Source organism: Carcharhinus amblyrhynchos, chromosome 26 (genome assembly GCF_965287045.1).
Source record: "Carcharhinus amblyrhynchos chromosome 26, sCarAmb.v2.hapA, whole genome shotgun sequence".
NCBI classification, from domain to species: domain Eukaryota; kingdom Metazoa; phylum Chordata; class Chondrichthyes; order Carcharhiniformes; family Carcharhinidae; genus Carcharhinus; species Carcharhinus amblyrhynchos.
The window spans coordinates 9,651,106-9,668,873 of record NC_137349.1 but is presented as its reverse complement, the minus strand read 5'-3'; the positions used below and the strand labels follow the sequence as shown (position 1 = coordinate 9,668,873).

General features: G+C 45.9%; 1 protein-coding gene across 1 annotated transcript in view; it reads right to left on the bottom strand.

Annotated features, from left to right (window-relative positions):
* slc5a5 (solute carrier family 5 member 5) overlaps nucleotides 1-17,768 on the bottom strand; it is a 33,415-nt gene that overhangs the window by 8,946 nt on the left and 6,701 nt on the right. The window contains exons 4-10 of the mRNA XM_080212576.1: nucleotides 15,982-16,049; nucleotides 15,304-15,458; nucleotides 13,196-13,336; nucleotides 10,159-10,288; nucleotides 8,911-8,999; nucleotides 5,811-5,923; nucleotides 1,358-1,428 (exon numbers count right to left, since the gene is read on the bottom strand). Of these exons, the coding sequence (XP_080068702.1) occupies nucleotides 1,358-1,428; nucleotides 5,811-5,923; nucleotides 8,911-8,999; nucleotides 10,159-10,288; nucleotides 13,196-13,336; nucleotides 15,304-15,458; nucleotides 15,982-16,049 (767 nt within the window). The remainder of the gene's footprint in view (nucleotides 1-1,357; nucleotides 1,429-5,810; nucleotides 5,924-8,910; nucleotides 9,000-10,158; nucleotides 10,289-13,195; nucleotides 13,337-15,303; nucleotides 15,459-15,981; nucleotides 16,050-17,768) is intronic.

The window sequence follows — 17,768 nt, the reverse complement described above, 5'->3', positions numbered from 1 at the left end:
GCATGTAAAAATATGCCAGGGTGCCAAGAGACAGGCCCCTCGGCCCCTGGTAACCCACCCCCTGTGCTGACAAGGGGAGGACACCCAACCCCTCAGCACAGAAGGGTGTCCTCCCCACTACCACTGAAAGAACAGGTTAACCGCTCCCTCCCCAGCCTCACATGAGGATGACCTGAACATTCGCCCCACCCTGCCACAGCCCAGGGGCCTCACTCCCACCCACAACCCCCTCCCACACCCAGCAAGAGGAATACTATGAGACTGGGTTCCCTCATTCCCTGTATCCCCCCCTTCAGGCCCATGTCCTTGGCAGTGTCCACCCTTCATTGCCCCCTGCTACCCTGGCAGTGACTCAAGTGCTGCCATTGTTACTAACCCCATGTTTATAAACATCCTGCCTCTGATTGACAGATTGGATCAATTGCCTACTTGCCATGAAGTTTCACTTCCTCTTTTCTAGCCGCAATGTTTAGGAAGTAGTTGAAATGCATCCAACCAAAGAAAAGCAAAGCTCCTCACTAGTGGGTGAGTGATCCAACCTGTCAATCAAAGCACTTCAAAGGGGCGGAGATAGTAGATGTCACTCTTCCAATGTTGGAAAGCGACCTCCTCAGTGAATCAATCAAAGAATTTCAAACAGGTTTCAGAGCAACTGGACCCTTGAGAGAAAGCAAGGAGATCTCCCTGGTAAAATTGACAGCTCCTTTCAACCAGAACACATTGAGGAGGCCATTTAACATCTGGAATCACAGAATCCCTACAGTGCAGAAGGAGACCAGTCAGCCCATCAAGTCAGCACCAACAACAATCCCACCCAGGCCATATCCCCTTAACCCTACATATTTGTCCCACTAATCCCTCTAGCCTACACGTCCCAGGACACTAAGGGGAAATTTAGCATGGCCAATCCACCTAATCTGCACATCTTTGGACTGTGGGACAAAACTGGAGCACCCGGGGGAAACCCATGCAGACATGGGGAGAATGTGCAAACTCCACACAGACAGTGACCCAAGCCGGGGATCGGACCCAGGTCCCCGGAGCTGTGAGGCAGAAGTGATAACCACTGTGCCGCCCATAGCTTATGGCGTATGGAACACTGCAGTGATTTTAAACCATTCCGGATGGCCATGGGGAATGGATATCAGAGAGACCAGGGCACTTTGAAGCTTTTAAAGACAGAGACAATAAAGAATATCTTTCACAGAATGTTGCCTGAAATCTCCATCCCGAGAGTGAACACCACCTTTCCCAGGGCAACAAGGTCAGGTGGAGCCATCATCCCTGGGGAGAGTACTGAGGTCAACTCCTTACCCCCAGCCTGAGTCCACCCAACACCCAGGTCTCACCGACGTACCTGCAAGACCCCTCCTCCAAGCAGCGAGGACAATGCGGCAAAAATGACACAAGCAGAACCAAACAACAGGGCTGTAAAAAACACAGAGAAGGTGTTTACTACAACAACAACACACATATTGCATTTACATAGCACCCTTAATATCACTAACAATATCAAGTTGCTTGAGAGGAATATTGACCTTGAACCACCAAAGGAACCATGAAGACAGGTGGTCAAAAGCTTGCTTAAAGAGGGAGGTTTTCATAGAATCCCACAGTGCAGCAGGAAGCCATTCAGCCCATAGAATCTGCACCGACCACAGTTCAATCCAAGCCCCATCCCCATAATGCAATGCAGTTACCCTACCTAGCCCCCCCTCACTCTACGGGGCAATTTAGCAAGGCTAATCCACTTAACCCACATATCGTTGGACCATGGGAGGAAACCGGAGCAGCCGGAGGAAATCCACGCAGACACGGGGAGAACGTGCAGACTCCGCACAGACAGTGACCTAAGCCGGGAATCAAACCCAGGTCCCTAGCATTGGGAGGCAGCAGTGCTAATCACTGTGCCACCATATCTTAAAGGAGTAGAGAGATAGAGAGGCTTAAGGAGCAAATTGATTTGATTTGAATTGATTTATTATTGTCACATGTATTGGCATACAGTGAAAAGTATTGTTTCTTGCACGCTATATAGACAAAGCATACCATTCATAGAGAAGGAAAGAAGAGGGTGCAGAATGTAGTGTTACAGTCATAGAGAGGGCATAGAGAAAGATCAACTTATGTGAGGTACGTCCCTTCAAAAGTCTGACAGCAGCAGGGAAAATGCTGTTCCTGAGTCGGTTGATATGTAACCTCAGAATTTAATATCTTTTTTCCCAATGGAAGAAGGTGGAAGAGAGAATGTCCGGGGTGTGTGAGGTCCTTACTTATGCTGGCTGCTTTTCCAAGCAGTGGGAAGTGTAGACAGAGTCAATGGATGAGAGGCTGGTTTGCGTGATGAACTGCACTACGTTCACGACACTTTGAGCCATGAGGAGAGGCTGAATAAACTAGGCTTGTACTCGTTAGAGTTTAGAAGAATGAGGGGAGATCTCATTGAGACGTATAAGATGATGAATGGGATGGATAGGATAGAGGTGGAGAGACTCTTCCCGCGGAGAAAGGATAGTAGGACTAGGGGGCACAGCCTCAAGATAAAGGGGGGCCGGTTTAGAACGGAGTTGAGGAGGAACTTCTTCACTCAAAGGGTGGTGAATCTCTGGAATTCTCTGCCCGTTGAAGTGGTGGAGGCTGCCTCGCTAAATATTTTTAAGACAAGGGTTGATGGGTTTTTGATAAGCGAGGGGATTAAGGGTTATGGGGAGAGGGCGGGAATGTGGAACTGAGCCACGACAGATCAGCCATGATCTTATTGAATGGCGGGGCAGGCTCGAAGGGCTAGATGGCCTACTTCTGCTCCTATTTCTTATGTTCTTTTGTAGTTCCTCGCAGTCTTGGATAGAGCAGGAGCCATACCAAGCTGTGATACAACCAGGAAGGATGCTTTCTATGGTGCATCGGTAAACGTTGGTGAGAGTTGAAGCTGACATGCCAAATTTCCTTAGTCTTCAGCGAAAGTTGAGGTATTGGTGGGCTTTCTTAATTATTGTCTTATTTCTAGAACTCCTAGAAATCTAGAACTAGAAAGCTGATGATACACTTGCCAATGGTGGAGTGATTAAAACTGGGGATGATCAGGACTCCCAAATTGGAGAGTGCAGAGATTTTGGAGGGTTTTAGGGCTGGAGGAAGTTAGAGAGATAGGGGAGGGGTTGGAAACAGAGAGAAGCTGTGACCTCATTAAATATGACCATAAGGAACAGGAACAAGAGTAGGCCATTCAGCCCTTCGAGCCTGCTCTGCCATTCAATAGGTTCATAGCTCTAATGACCATATGATAGTCATTTTCTTTTCTTATTCATTCATAGGACCAGGGCCTCATTGGCAAGGATGTCAATTGTTGCCAATCTCTAATTGCTGTTGAATAGATGATGGGAACCACAATCCTGAACAAAGGACAAAGAAAGTTACAGCACAGGAAAAGACCCTTTGGCCGTCCAAGCCTTAACTGACCATGCTTCCCGACTTAACTAAAATCCCCTATCCTTCTGGGGACCATATCCTTCTATTCCCATCCTGTCCATGTATTTGTTAAGATGCCCCTTAAAAGTCACTATCATATCTGCTTCCATTACCTCCCCCAGCAGCGAGTTCCAGACACCTCCCACCCTCTGTGTAAAAAACTTGTCTCATACATCTCCTTTAACCTTTCCCCTCACACCTTAAACCAATGCTCCCTAGTAATTGACTCTTCCACCCTGGGAAAAAGCTTCTGACTATCCATTCTGTCCATGCTCCTCATAATCTTGTCGACTTCTATCAGATCACCCCTCAACTTCTGTTGTTCTGTGAAAACAAGTTTCTCCAACCTCTCTTCATAGCTAATGCCCTCCATACCAGGCAACATCCTGATAAATCTTTTCTGTACTCTCTCCAAAGCCTTCACATCTTGACCAGTCTGGATCAGTCCCCTGAACTGCTGCAGTCCACGTGGTGTAGGTACATCCATGGTGCTGTTAGGGAGGGAATAAATTGGGTGAGCTGAAGACTATCATCGGTAATCCTGGAGTTGGAGAAGCACAAGATGGATCATCCACTTGTCTCTTCTGGCTGAAGACACCTGCAAATGATTCAACTTTGACCTTTGCACTCACACGCATTTGAACTTCAAGCCCGTCCCTTTGCTGTGACTATTGTGTTGTTTCATCATGGGCTTCACTTCACTCATTGTAATCTTCGGAGAGAGGTGAATGAGCCAAGGGAACCTGTCCAATGAGATAAAACTCGGTCCAACCTTCAGGGTAAACTTTGCACAGATTCAGTGATACCAATCACACATTGACATTTTGTATTATTGAACCGCAGCCAGTCACATTCCACAGATACGGCCCCAAAAAAAGCACCTAATGTTTTCCGTTTTGACCTTGAAAATGTTATTTATTTCTTTTGGTTGGGGTGAGGGAAATTCTGAATATTCCTGAGCACTTTTCACTATTTTTGTTTAACGCCATCTGCTACATTTGTGCTTGCGATCAACAACCTTGGTGTTAACTAATTATGTATCCCGCTCTTACCATACAAGTAACATAAGTTAAAGATTATTTTTATTATTGTCACAAGTAGGCTTACATTAACATTGCAATAAAGTTACTGTGGAAATCCACAGTCCAAAAGACATGCTGGTTAGGTGCATTGGCCGTGCTAAATTCTCCCTCAGTGTAACCCGAACAGGTGCCAGAGTGTGGTGACTAGGGAATTTTCACAGTTACTTCATGGAAGAGTTAATGTAAGCCGATTTGTGACATTAATAAATAAATAAACTTTAATTGTGGGAGAAAATCAGACCACCCGGAAGAAACCCACGCAGACACGGGAGAATGTGCAGACTCCGCACAGACAGTGACCCAAGCTTAGAAATCGAACACGGGTTCCTGGCTTTTTGAGGCGACAGTGCTAACCACTGTGCCACCCACATATAAGACAAGGAATTCACAGGACAATTGGTCTAAGTGAGTGTTTATGTCCCACCTCCCTCGCAATCCTCCGATTCTTTTCTCTCTCATTTGCTTATCTGGTTTTCTGGACTTACATCTATACTATTCACCACAGCACTTCCTGGTGGTAGCCAGTTCTATATTCCCACTTCTCTCCAGCTGGTAAAGACTTTTCACCTGAATTCCTTACAGTCTGTCACAACTTTTCTAGGTCTGCTCTGTCAAACCCTTCTCAATTTTAAAGGTTTCTGTGAGACCATCCATGAACCTTCACTATTGTAGAGGAAAGAGTCCAGACTGTTCACTCCTTCTGCACAATGTAAGTGCTTATTTCTGGTATAATCTCGATAAATCTCTACTTCCTTTTCAAATCATAAAGGAATCCTGGATCAGTCTTGTCACGATCCAGTCAACATCTTCATTATTCTGTTCAAATTTTATTGGTTAGTGTCACAAGTCAGCTCACATTAACATTGTAATGACGTTACAGTGAAAATCCCCTAGTTGCCACACTTCAGGTACACTGAGGGAGAATTTAGCCAATCCATCTAACCAGTATGTCTTTTGGACTGTGGGAGAAGACCAGAGCACCCAGAGGAAACTCATGCAGACACAGCGGAGAACATGCAGAATCCACATGGTGGCCCAAGCCAGGAATTGAACCTGGATCCCTGGCATTGTGAGGCAGTAGTGCTAACCACTGTGCCACCGTGTCCACATAACCCAGCCACGCTCTCATTTCTGCTGTTGTTGTGCAACAAACTACAATACTGGGCAATGGAGAGTCAGCACTCACAGCCATTGTTCATTACCGGCCTTATCCAGCATCCTGCAGATTGGAGATATGGAAATGTACCGACAGATACTCACATAATCCTTTCGATATCAGGATGAGTTTCTTCTCAGATAGGACTTTCATTCTGGGTTTGATGATGTCCTCCACAGTGACAGCAGCCATCGCATTGATACTGGTGGAAACTGTGCTGGAAATGAAACAGCATTTCAAGTTACGGTCCTCACACAGCTTTGGCCTGAATTGAGTGCGAGCACTCGGACTACGGGGTAGGAAGCTTTGGGCTTTGAAGCCGCCAGTGAGTCAAATAGTGGGAAAGCAGGAATATTGGAGGAACTGACCTTCCCATGTGAACTCTGAACCTTACTGCTTGTCAAATGGAGGCTAAAGGTCAGAGAGGACAAGTAGAAGGTCAACACGGCATCCTGGCCAACATTCATCCCTCATTCAGCAGTGCTGAAGTTGTCGTTCATCTGGTGGATGTTCACCTGATGTTACTGGCTGCCAAACGCAACACATTTTGTTGAAATAAAGCCCCAAGGAGAGGGAAAACTGACATTTATATCCCACCTTTCCCAATCCCAGAATGTTTCATAGCACTTAACGGATAGGGAATCACTTTTGAATTGTAGACACAATTTCATGTGAATGCGACGGCCAGTTTTCACACAGCAAGATCCCACAAACAGCAATGGAATGAATGACCAGTTAATCTGTAATTGATGACGGAAATTGAGGGAGGGGTTGTTGGTCTGGACACTGGGTAACCTGCCCTTTTGTTCTTTACAAAACACATCACAGGGTCTTTAACGTACACCCAGATAGGCAGGTGTGACCATAGTTAATGTGAGTCTTATATTATTTGAATGGAGGTAAATTGAGAGAGGCGGATACTCAGCGAGACCTTGGAGTCCTTGTACATCAGCCGCTAAAAGTAAGCACGCAGGTACAGGAGGCAGTAAAGAGAGGCAAGTGGTACCTTAGCCTTCATATTGAGAGGATTTGAGTATCAGGATAGGGATGTTTTGCTGCAATTGTATAGGGCGTTGGTGAGGCCACACCTGGAGTATTGTGTGCAGTTTTGGTGTCCTTATCTGAGGAAGGATGTCCTTGCTGTAAAGGGAAACAGCGAAGGTTTGCAGGCTGATTGCTGGGCTGGCAGGTCTGTCATATGAGGAAAGACTAAATTGGTCAGGGTTATATTCACTGGAGTTTAAAAGAGTGAGAGGGATCTCACAGAAACTTATAAAATTCTATCAGGGTTAGAAAGAATGTTCCCAATGATGGAGGAATCCAAAACTCGGGGTTATAGTTTGAGAACAAGGGGTAAATCTTTTAGAACTGAGGACAATGGTGCATGTGTGGAATTCACTACCACAGAATATAGTTGAGGCCAAAATGTTGTCTGATTTCAAGAAGAAATTAGATATAGCTCTTGAGCCTAAAGGGATCAAGGGATACGGGGGGAAGGGGGATCAGGGTATTGAATTCAATGATTAGCCATAATTGAAATGAATGGTAAAGCAGGATCGAGGGCCGAAGGGCATCTAGTTTCTATGTTTCCATGACACTGTGCTCCATCACTTTATCACTGCATTGCCACCTTTGATTATGTGCTCAACCCCTGGAGTGGGGCTTGAACGACAATTGCTTTCTGACTCATCGATGTGAGTGTTAGCAACTCAGCCCTCTTCCCTCACACACTCTATCACCATGGGGAAGACAGCAAGAAAGATGTAAGTGTGTTCACGGCAGCTCAGAGAAGGTTTACTAGATTGGGTGAGTTGTCTCATGAGGGAAGGTTGGGCAGGCTAGGCTTGTATCCGCTGGAGTTTGGAAGTGTAAGAGGCAACTTGACTGAAACATAGAAGGTCCTGAGGGGATTTGAAAGGGGTGGATGTGGAGAGGATGTTTCCCCTGGTGGGAGAATCTCGAACTAGGTTCTTTGTTTAAAAATAAGGGGTCACCCATTTAAAATGGAGGTGAGGCAAAATTGTTTCTCTCAAAGGGTCAGGAGTCTTTGAAACTCTCCTCCTGAGAATGGTGATGGAGGCAGAGCCTTGGAACATTTTTAAGGCAGAGATGGATAGATTCTTGGTAAGCAAGGGGGCAATAGATTATCAGAAGTAGGAGCTATGCGGATCTGGTCACCACACTATCTGAAGGTTGTGGAGGCTTTGGAGAGGGTACAGGAATCCAACCCCAGGATCATCGATGACAGTCTTTAGCTCACCTGATTCACCCTAACAGCACTGTGGATGTACCTACACCCACACGTACTGCAGCAGTTCAGGGGACTAATCAGGATGTGGAGGCTTGGAGAGGGTGTAGAAAAGGTTTACTAACCTGTTGCCTGGTACGGAGGGCATTAGCTATGGGGAGAGGTTGGAGAAACTTGGTTTGTGCTCATTGGATCTATGGAGGTTGAGGGGGTGACCTGATAGAAGTCTACAAGATTATGAGGGGCATGGACAGAGTGGATAGTCAGAAGCCTTTTCCCAAGGTGGAAGAGTCAATTACTGAGGTGCAAGATTTAAAGGAGATATAAGAGGCAAGTTTTTTACAGAGGGTGGTGGGTGCCTGGAACTCACTGCTGGGGGAGATAATGGAAGCAGATACAATAGTCACTTTTAAGGGGCGTCTTGATAAATACATGAATTGGATGGGAATAGAGGGATATGGTCCCTGAAGGGTAGGAGGCTTTAGTTCAGATGGGCAGCATAGTCAGTTAAGGCTTAGAGGGCCATAGGGCCTGTTCCTGGGCCGTAATTTTCTTTGCTCTTTGTTCAGATTTGAGATTGCTATCGGATCAACCATGATCTTAATAAATGGCGGAATTGGCTTGAAGGGCTGGATGGCCTACTCCTGCTCCTTGTTCTTACGTTGCTAAAATCATGGGGACAATAAATTCCTTCTAAGTCTTAATCTAATGATTGGGTGGCTATCCAGGAACTGTCTATTGGACACCATTGCAGGAGCATCAACACCACAAAGGATGGCAGAGGGTTCCAGAAGAATTGCTATCCTCTCAGAGCCACAGGGGATGGTGAACAAATCCCAGCCTTGCCCACATCAGCCACGGTGAATTTCAAAAGATTCACCAACTATGAGACTTGACAGAAATCCTTTCAGAGATATTGGAATGATTGGATGCTCCCCTCAATGCCATAGTGATACCTCAGTGTCCCACTGAAGGCAGCAGACAGGAACAATCCGGGAACCCCAGGGTACGTCTGAAATATGTCCAGCACCATGTACGGCATCATCTGAAAGTGGAAAGAGAGTCTGATAGAAACTAATTTCAAGGAGCACAATTTGTCAAGACAACAGCAACAATTCGCGTTTAGAAAGTATTGTTAATGTAATATCCCCCTCCCCTACCCCCCTTCACAGAGGCATTATTAATCCAAATATATCCCCAGTCCTCACAGGGAGACATTAGGACAGAAAATCACAAATATTCAAAGAGATTATATCTGCAGAATATTTCAAAGGACAATAGTGTGGGAGGGAGGCAGAGAGGAGTCATAGAGTCATAAAATCACTACAGTGCAGAAGGAGGCCATTCAGCCCACTGAGTTTGTACTGACCCCACATATTTACCCTGCTTATCCCTCTAATCAACACATAATTGAGCATGGCCAATCCCCCTAATCTGCACAACTTTGGAATAGGGTGCAAATTCCAGGATTTTGGACCTCAGGAGCTGAACTCATGGTCAATTTGGCCAGAATTGTCTTAGCACAACTTGGTATTAAAAAAGCAGGGGTGAGGTGTTGGGGGCTGGAGAGTTAGAGAATAGAATAGTATCCCAAGAGCAAAAGGAGGTCCTTTGGCCCATCAAGCCTGCACTGACAGCAATCCCACTCAGGCTCTATTCCTGTAACCCTACGTATTTACCCTGTCAGTCCCCTGACCCTAAGAAGCAATTTAACATAGCCAATCAACCTAACCCACACAGCTTTGGACTGTGGGAGGGAAACTGGAGCACCCGGAGGAAACCCAAGCAGACACAGGGAGAATGTGCAAACTCCACACAGGCAGTCACCCGGGCTGGGAATTGAACCCTGGTCCTTGGCACTGTGAGGCAGTAGTGCTAACCACTGTGCCACCGTGTCACCCCATCATTGGGATAGGGTGCAAATTCCAGGGCTTAGGACCTTGGCAACTAAAGGCACAGTTAAATTCAAATCATGACAGTTAAATTGGCCAGAATTCTCTTGGCACAACTTGACATTAAAAAAACAGGGGTGCAGAGTTTGGGAGGGAGGTTAGAGATGAGGTTTTGCAGTAGACTGGGGGGAAAGGGGTGCAGGGTGATGTATGACTACAAGCTTTTTCCTTATGTAAACAGTATAACATTCTGGTGGAAACGATTCCTCATTCCGCTGCTCACTCAGCCATCTGGTTCTGCGTTTGCCTCACCTGATCCGGTGCGGAGACATGCCCAGCTTTGACAGGGTCGCAATCCCCGTACAAGGCAAACATAATGATTCCACAGGTCGCTGCGCTTGTCACTATCATCCACAGGCCAATTTGGTTCACAAAGATTGCCCTGTAAACAGACGCAAGCAGAGTCTAGCATTCAGAATGTTCCACACTTCAAGTGTTCTCCATTTCCCTCTCAAACATGACGAGAGAAACGGAAATCGAGAGTCACGTTTCATTGAAGAGACAGAATGTTTCCCTACGCTCTGCACAGTTTCAAAACTTAACCCAAGTTCACGATTGAAGAAGCAGCAAGGACTCTCTCAGAGAGTCGAAGAGAGGGTTCCACTGAGGCAGATGAGTGATTTTAACATCTCAATTCCCTCCACTAATTTCAGTGTTTAGGCTTCAGCTAACACTTGATGCAGAGGTCAAGCGTTAGCCCCCATTTTACAAAGCTTCTCCCACACACAGTCCATAACCCGACTCAATGAGAGATTGTAAGGAAAGCTATCCAAAGAGCCTTTGGGGGAATGAGTTAGCTTTTTACACAGAGACTGAGTAACACCTGGTTTCACAAGTCAACGTGTTGCTACTACTGTTTCTGGATAAAGGAATGTAAGAGCTAGGAGCAGCAGTAGGCCATTCAGCCTCTCGAGTCTGCACTGACTCTCCAACAGAGCAACTTCCCCAAGCCCTATCCCCGTAACCCCAGGTAATTACCCCACTAATCCACCAAACCTACAAATCTTGGGACACTCAGGATCAATTTAGTATGATCAACCCACCTAACCCACACAAATTCGAAGTGGGGTTCAAAGAACGTAAGAAATAAGACAGGAGTAGGCCATTCAGCCCTTCAAGTCTGCACTGACTCTCCAACAAAGCATCTTACCCAGGGCCTATCCTCATAACTCCATGTATTTACACTAAGAGTCAATTTAGCATGGTCAATCCACCTAGCTTGCACAGATTAGGAGTGGGGTTCAAAAAACATAAGGAATAGAAGCAGGAGTAGGCCATTCAGCCCATTGAGCATACCTTCTACCTCAACTCCACTTCCCTGTCCTACTTCCATATCCCTCAATTCTCTCAGTCTCCAGAAACCTATTGACCTCAGTCTTAAATATCCTCAACAACGGAACATCCACAGACCCTCTGTGACTGAGGATCCCACCAATTCACCACCCTCACACCAAAAAACTTTCGCTCTCCTTTTCTCTTTCACTTTGCCGAAGGCCCGCATTAAATGCTCCCCCTGCTGGTTGGTTTTTCAGCTGCAGTGTGGGAGTGGGTAGTGGGAGGTGTTGTGGGGTGGCGGGGGGGGAGGTGCTGTGGGGGGAGCATGAGATCAGCTGCCAACCATCCCAACCTCACCGCAGTGATTTTATACTGGGGCGGGTAAGGCTTTGAATGGGGATGAGGAAAATATCAGCCATGATTGAATGGTGGAGCAGACTCGATGGGCCGAGTGGCCAAATTCTGCTCTTATGTCTTATGGTCTTATGGAATCTGCCTGTGCCCAAATTATTGGTCATAACATTGATCTCACCCAACCTCAGATTTTAGTCCAGTGGGAGAATGCCATTGTCATGGGGGTAGCCCAAAAATAAATGGGATCGGGCCTTTGATGGGAATCGGGCTATGGGTGGGTGTGGGTGGGTGGTAGAACTTCTGTCAGAAGCTCCCTGCTAACTTTGGGCGCCCACCCCTGTTAACACCTGATTACCACTGGAACTCCCTTCTCAAATTGGCCTCTTGCCCGATGCCACAATCATCCTCCATGCCTACCCTCCCCCCCTTGCCCACCCTCACACAAGCCTCCATCCCCTGGGATCTTGATAACCCAACCCCCTGGGACTTGGTCACCAATGTTGTCAGAGACTTCCTCTGTCCACTGTTGCTCTTGTCACCTCAGTGACGGGTGAGCTGTCTGTCAGTCTCCTGGGGCTCCCAACTGAGGGGTGGGATTTCTACCTGCTGCCAATCAATTGTCTTCAAGCTTGAAATGGCTGTGGGGTGAGCAGAGAATTCTCTGTCTGGCAGGAGGAAACCCTGCCATCCAAAAGATTTAGGCCATTTACTCTTGCGCATTTCCGATTTTTAACCAGGGCGGCACAGTGGCACAGTGGTGCCAGGGATATGGGCTAACATCTGGCCTTGGCTGACTGTCTGTGTGGAGTTTGCACATTCTCCCCGTGTCTGCGTGGGTTTCCTCCAGATGCTCCGGTTTCCTCCCACAATCCAAAGATGTGCGGGTTAGGTACATTGGCCACACTAAGTTTACCCTTAGTGTCCCGGGATTCATTGGCTAGAGGGATTAGTGGAGTAAATATGTGGGGTTACAGGGACAGGGCACAGGTGGGATTGTGGTCGGTGCAAATTCGATGGGCTGAGTGGCCTCCTTCTGCACTGTAGGGATTCTATGATTTCTATGAAAATTTAATTGGGTTTCCTCCGAGTTTCCTCTCACAATCGATATATGTGCAGGTTAAGGGGATTGGCCATGTTAAATGTGCAGGGTTACGTGGATAGGGTTGGGGTGTCAGCCTGAGTGGGACGTACATTTGGAGAATTGGTGCTGTCTCGATTAGCCGAATGACCTCCTTCTGTACTTCAGAGATTCTGTCGATGTGATCATTCCATCTTTGACAGCTGTGCCTTCAGCTGCCTGGGCCCCAAGCTCCAGAATTTCCTCCCTAAACCTTTCCACTTCTCCATCACATTTTCCTTTATCTTATTCCTTAAAACCTACCTGTTTGACCAAGTTCTTGGTCATTTGATCTTTGTTTGTAATGTCCATTGTTCTGGCCATGAGATGATTGATCTCAAACAACCATCTCCTTTTGTATGGCGTGACCTCACCATTGTAAAACTGGGTTGTAGACTGGGGTCCTCAGCACTCAGTCCCACATTGGGTGCCAGGCTGAATGCCCTGTCTCGTACTCTAGTCTGAATTTTCCTTCACCCTCCTCGGCCAAAACATTCCGTTACTTCTCTAGGCTCAGTTTGGGTTTTACTCGTTCCAACTTACAGCCGGGCTTGACACTCGGTTTTGCAAGCGATGTAGCGCTGGACTTGCGCCTGATTCACTCCATACATCGACAACCACAGGATAGTTCCCCCCACAACAAATGTCCAGAATGTGTAGCGTCTCCTGGGATCTGGATCAAAACTAAACAGAGAACTTCCATCAATGAACATTCCAAAGGTAAATCACCGTAATAGAGCTTTCCAGTAGCAATATCAGTGTGGACAATTTAGACAACTGAGCAGCACGGTGGCGCAGTGGGTTAGTACTGCTGCCTTACAGTGCCAGGGGCCCGGGTTCAATTCTGGCCTCAGATCACTGTCTGTGTGGAGTTTGCATGCTCTGTGTCTGTGTGGGTTTCCTCCGGGTGCTCTGGTTTTCTCCCACAGTCCAAAGATATTTGGGTTAGGTTGATTGACCATGCTGAGTTGAGCCTAATGTCAGAAGGATTAGCAGGGTAAATAAATGTGTGAGTTTATGGGAATAGGGACTGGGTGGGATTATGGTCTCTGCAGATTCGATGGGCCAAATGGCTTCCTTCTGCACTGTAGTGATTCTGTGAATTACCCCAATGTTTCTTTCTGTTCTTTAAAGAAAGGGTCAAGTCCCCTCGATCAGGACTGCTCTAGAGTTTTATTTCATTCACTGACCAGGCCAGCATTCATTGCCCAACCCTAATTGCCCTTGAGAATGTGATGGTGAGCCGCTGTCCTGAACCACCGCGGTCCATGGGATGTAGGTGCGCCCACAGTGAGAGTGGTGCACGAATCCAGGCTTTTGACCCAGCGACTGCGGAGGAACGGTGATATATTTCTGAGTCAGGATGCTGAGTGACTTGGAGGGAAACTTGCTCCCACTTGTCTGCTGCCTTTGTCCTTCTCGATGGGAATTGTCATGGGTTTGGAAGGTGCTGTCTAAGGAGCCTTGGTGAGTTTGTTTTATTCATTCTCGGTGTGTGAGCATCTCTGACAAGGCTGATGTTTATTGCCCATCCCTACCTGTCAATTGAGAAGGTGGCGGTGAGCTGCCTTCTTGAGCCAGGGTAATTAGGAATGGACAATAAATGCTGGACTTATCAGCAAAGCTCATATTCCAATATTAAATTTAAGAGAATGATGTGTTTCAGGAGCAGGCGAGAACTCCTCAACTTAAATTCTTTCTCCGTCCTTGGCTAATCTCAGTTGATTTGCAACAATTGATGTAATGTGACAAGGCAGGGAGCAAAGGGTTATCAGCCATCAGCCTCATTATCGTACATAGTAAATGTGGGTACCAGCAAAGAATGGGATTCAACTGTGACGAACTCAATGGAAACAACCTGTAGAGCAGCAATGGGCAACCTGGGCTAGTGAGTGGGTCGCGTGAGTGACCCTCCTTCATCTCAGCGGGCCACAGAATTGAAATCGGGCTTGTTCACTACCCATGACCCCCATGAATAAGATTAAATACATTTAATACACACCAAATATTTCATTACACGTTATGGAAAACGCTTAATCATTTGTAAATTAATCGAACTGTTATCAACATCAACTGGTAAAAACAATGTAAACATTTACGCTTTGGACCCAGAGGGAGCACACGGCTCTCACAGTCAGTGTAATGAGTAATCAGCACCCATCTTGCTTTATTTGCATATCACTTCAATCAAGTTAACTATTTGTATGGCAGAGGTACGTAGATTCTTGACTAACATGCGGGGACAATGTGATCGGGGTTAGGCAATTGAAATTGAGGCCACAATCAGATCAGCCGTGATCTTATTGAAGGGCAGAGCCCCAAGTCACAGGGAATCGTAGAATCATAGTATCCCTACAGTGCAGACAGAGGCCATTTGGCCCATCGAGTCTGCACTGACTCTGACCCAGGCTTAGTCTGTAACCCTATGTATTTACCCCGGTAATCCCTCTAACCTTTATATCGTGGGACACTAAGTGGCAATTTAACTTGGCCAATCAATCTAATCTGCACATATTTGTTATCATTTCTGTATTGAATTTATTAGTAATTATGCTGTATAAATTTTGGATTTTTCCACAGGTTCATTGACCGATGCAGATTCACTGGAATGCTCGGTGCCCCAGTGATGAAGATCATTGCAAACACTTTACTCTCCAAAATTGATCCTGGACCCATTAAATGCGTTCTCCAAGACTCTGGCGGATCCTCCAGCCAAATAGGTTCCCCGGATTATGACCGCGATGAACCCAGACATCATAGTGATGACTTGAAAGACATCAGTCCAGACAACGGCTTTCAATCCTCCCTGGAAGCACAGGAGTGAAAACCATTAAAAACCAAAACATGGTGAGGGACAAAGTACTTTCCTTGACAGCTGTGATAGTTCAGCGACAATAAAAACTATTGAAGCGTTAGAAGCTGTTTCACCTGGCAGGAAGGTTGGTAACTGGAGAGCACAGAGTTAAAACCATTGGAAAGAGAGGCAGAGGGGAAAGATGGAGGGATATATTTAATACAAAGGCTTTTTTTTATGATCTGGAATGTGCTGCCCAAAAATTGTAAAGTTATATAGAAAGAGCGGAGAGGGAAGAACCAACGCATCCAACAGTTATATCACAGTGAAAGGTTAGAATGTTGAATCCATGGTGTGATTGGTTGAGGAATTGATAATGCTGATTTCTTTACAGACCATCTTGAGGGAGTCTGTAGTTTACAGAGAAAATCATGAAGGTGCCAGGCTAAGCTAGAATCTAAATATGTGAGCACTGTAGAATATCAGGACCTTTAACAGGGTGCTGTGAGTTTCTGAGCAAATGTTCTTTACTAACCACAGTTGTGTAGAATGTACAGATGAATCCAGTGGATAATATAGATACCCAGATATTAAGGCCAGTGACTGAAAGACAATAAGGCACATCAGAACGAGACAATACCACACATTAATGGCTCAACACAGTCCATTAAACAATGTATTAAGCATCCTTATCAGAGAAACTTACACATAATGACCTTCATGCCCAGAAAATATTAAAATTAATTTATGGGATGTGGATGTCGCTGGCTAAACCCACATTTATTGCCCACCCTAATGAACCTTGAGAAGGTGGCAGTTAACTGTCTTCTTGAACCATTGCAACCCATATCATGTTGGTACCCGCAGGAAGGAAGTTCCAGGGTTTTGACCCAGCGACAATGAAGGAACGGCCAATATATTTCCAGATCAGGCTGGTGAGTAACTTGGAAGAGAACTTGCAGGTGGTGGTGGTCCCAGGTTTTTATAGCCTTCATCCTTCTAGATCAGCAGTGTCCAAACTCCGATCCGGATGTGGCCCCCTGCGGGCTGGATGTGAACCACAGGCTGTAGTTTGGAGACCCCTGTTCTAGGTGGTAGCAGTCATGGGTTTGGAAAATGCTGCCTACATAACTTGATGAGTTCCTGCAGTGCATTTTGTAGATGGTGCAGACAGCTGCCTCTGTGCATCAGTGCTGGAGGAGTTGAATATTTGCGGATGGGATGCCTATCAAGTGGGCTGCTTTGTCATGGATAGTTGAGTGTTGTTGGTGCTGTCACCCCAGCTTCCTTCCCTTAAAGGAAATAATTACCCTGGTAAACGTCAATCTCATGTCAAAGTCCACCAAGAATATTTTGCCTAAATTATTTGTCATTTCATTTTGCTTCATGTAAATGCGACATTTGTTCTTCAAAAATCAAGTTTCAGACCCAAGGAATATTCCTGGTGATGTGAAGGATGATTTAGGATGCTAAAATGCTCTGTTCAAGACTGCAAGAAACTACAAAGGGTTGTGAATAAAACCCAGACCATCATGCAAACCAGCCTCCTATCCATAGACTCTGTCTACACTTCCCACTGCCTCAGGAAAGCAGCCAGCATAATTAAAAGACCCCAAGCACCCTGGACATTCTCCCTTCCACCTTCTTCCGTCGGGAAAAAGATTACGTACCGACCAACTCAAGAACATCTTCTTCCCTGCTGCCATCTGACTTTTGAACGGACCTACCTTGCGTTAAATTGATTTTTCTCTGCACCTTAGCTATGGCTGCAACACTACAATCTGTACCCTCTCTCCTTTCCTTCTCTATGAATAGTATGCTTTCTCTGTAAAGCATGCAAGAAACAATACTTTTCACTGTATGCTAATACATGTGACAATAATAAATCAAATCAAATCAAAAAAATCTCAATCTGAAGCTCAAATTTGAAGTCGAACGTTGCTACTGAAAGGTGAGAGGGACTATTGCTCGTCAACTTCAATCATTGTGCTTGTTCCTGTTATTCCGACAGGAAATTTGATATGTTATTCTGTGAAAAAAAATTAAACTAATGGTGGAATCTTATCACAGGATGGAAGAGGAAAATAATGACTGCTAACAGATTTAGCCGACAACTTGGAACTCATCTTCACCAGCCTTAAAACCAAAATTGAAGATTCGTTCGCTGTTATTTTCTTCAAAGGTCTTGCGTAAATCAACCGTTCTTTCACATTGCTGGGTCAAATTCCTGGCTGGCTTCCTACCTCAGCACTGTGGATGCTTTCTACACTGCGTGGACTGTAACAACCCATGAGATAAGCTCACCAACACTTTCTTAATTGC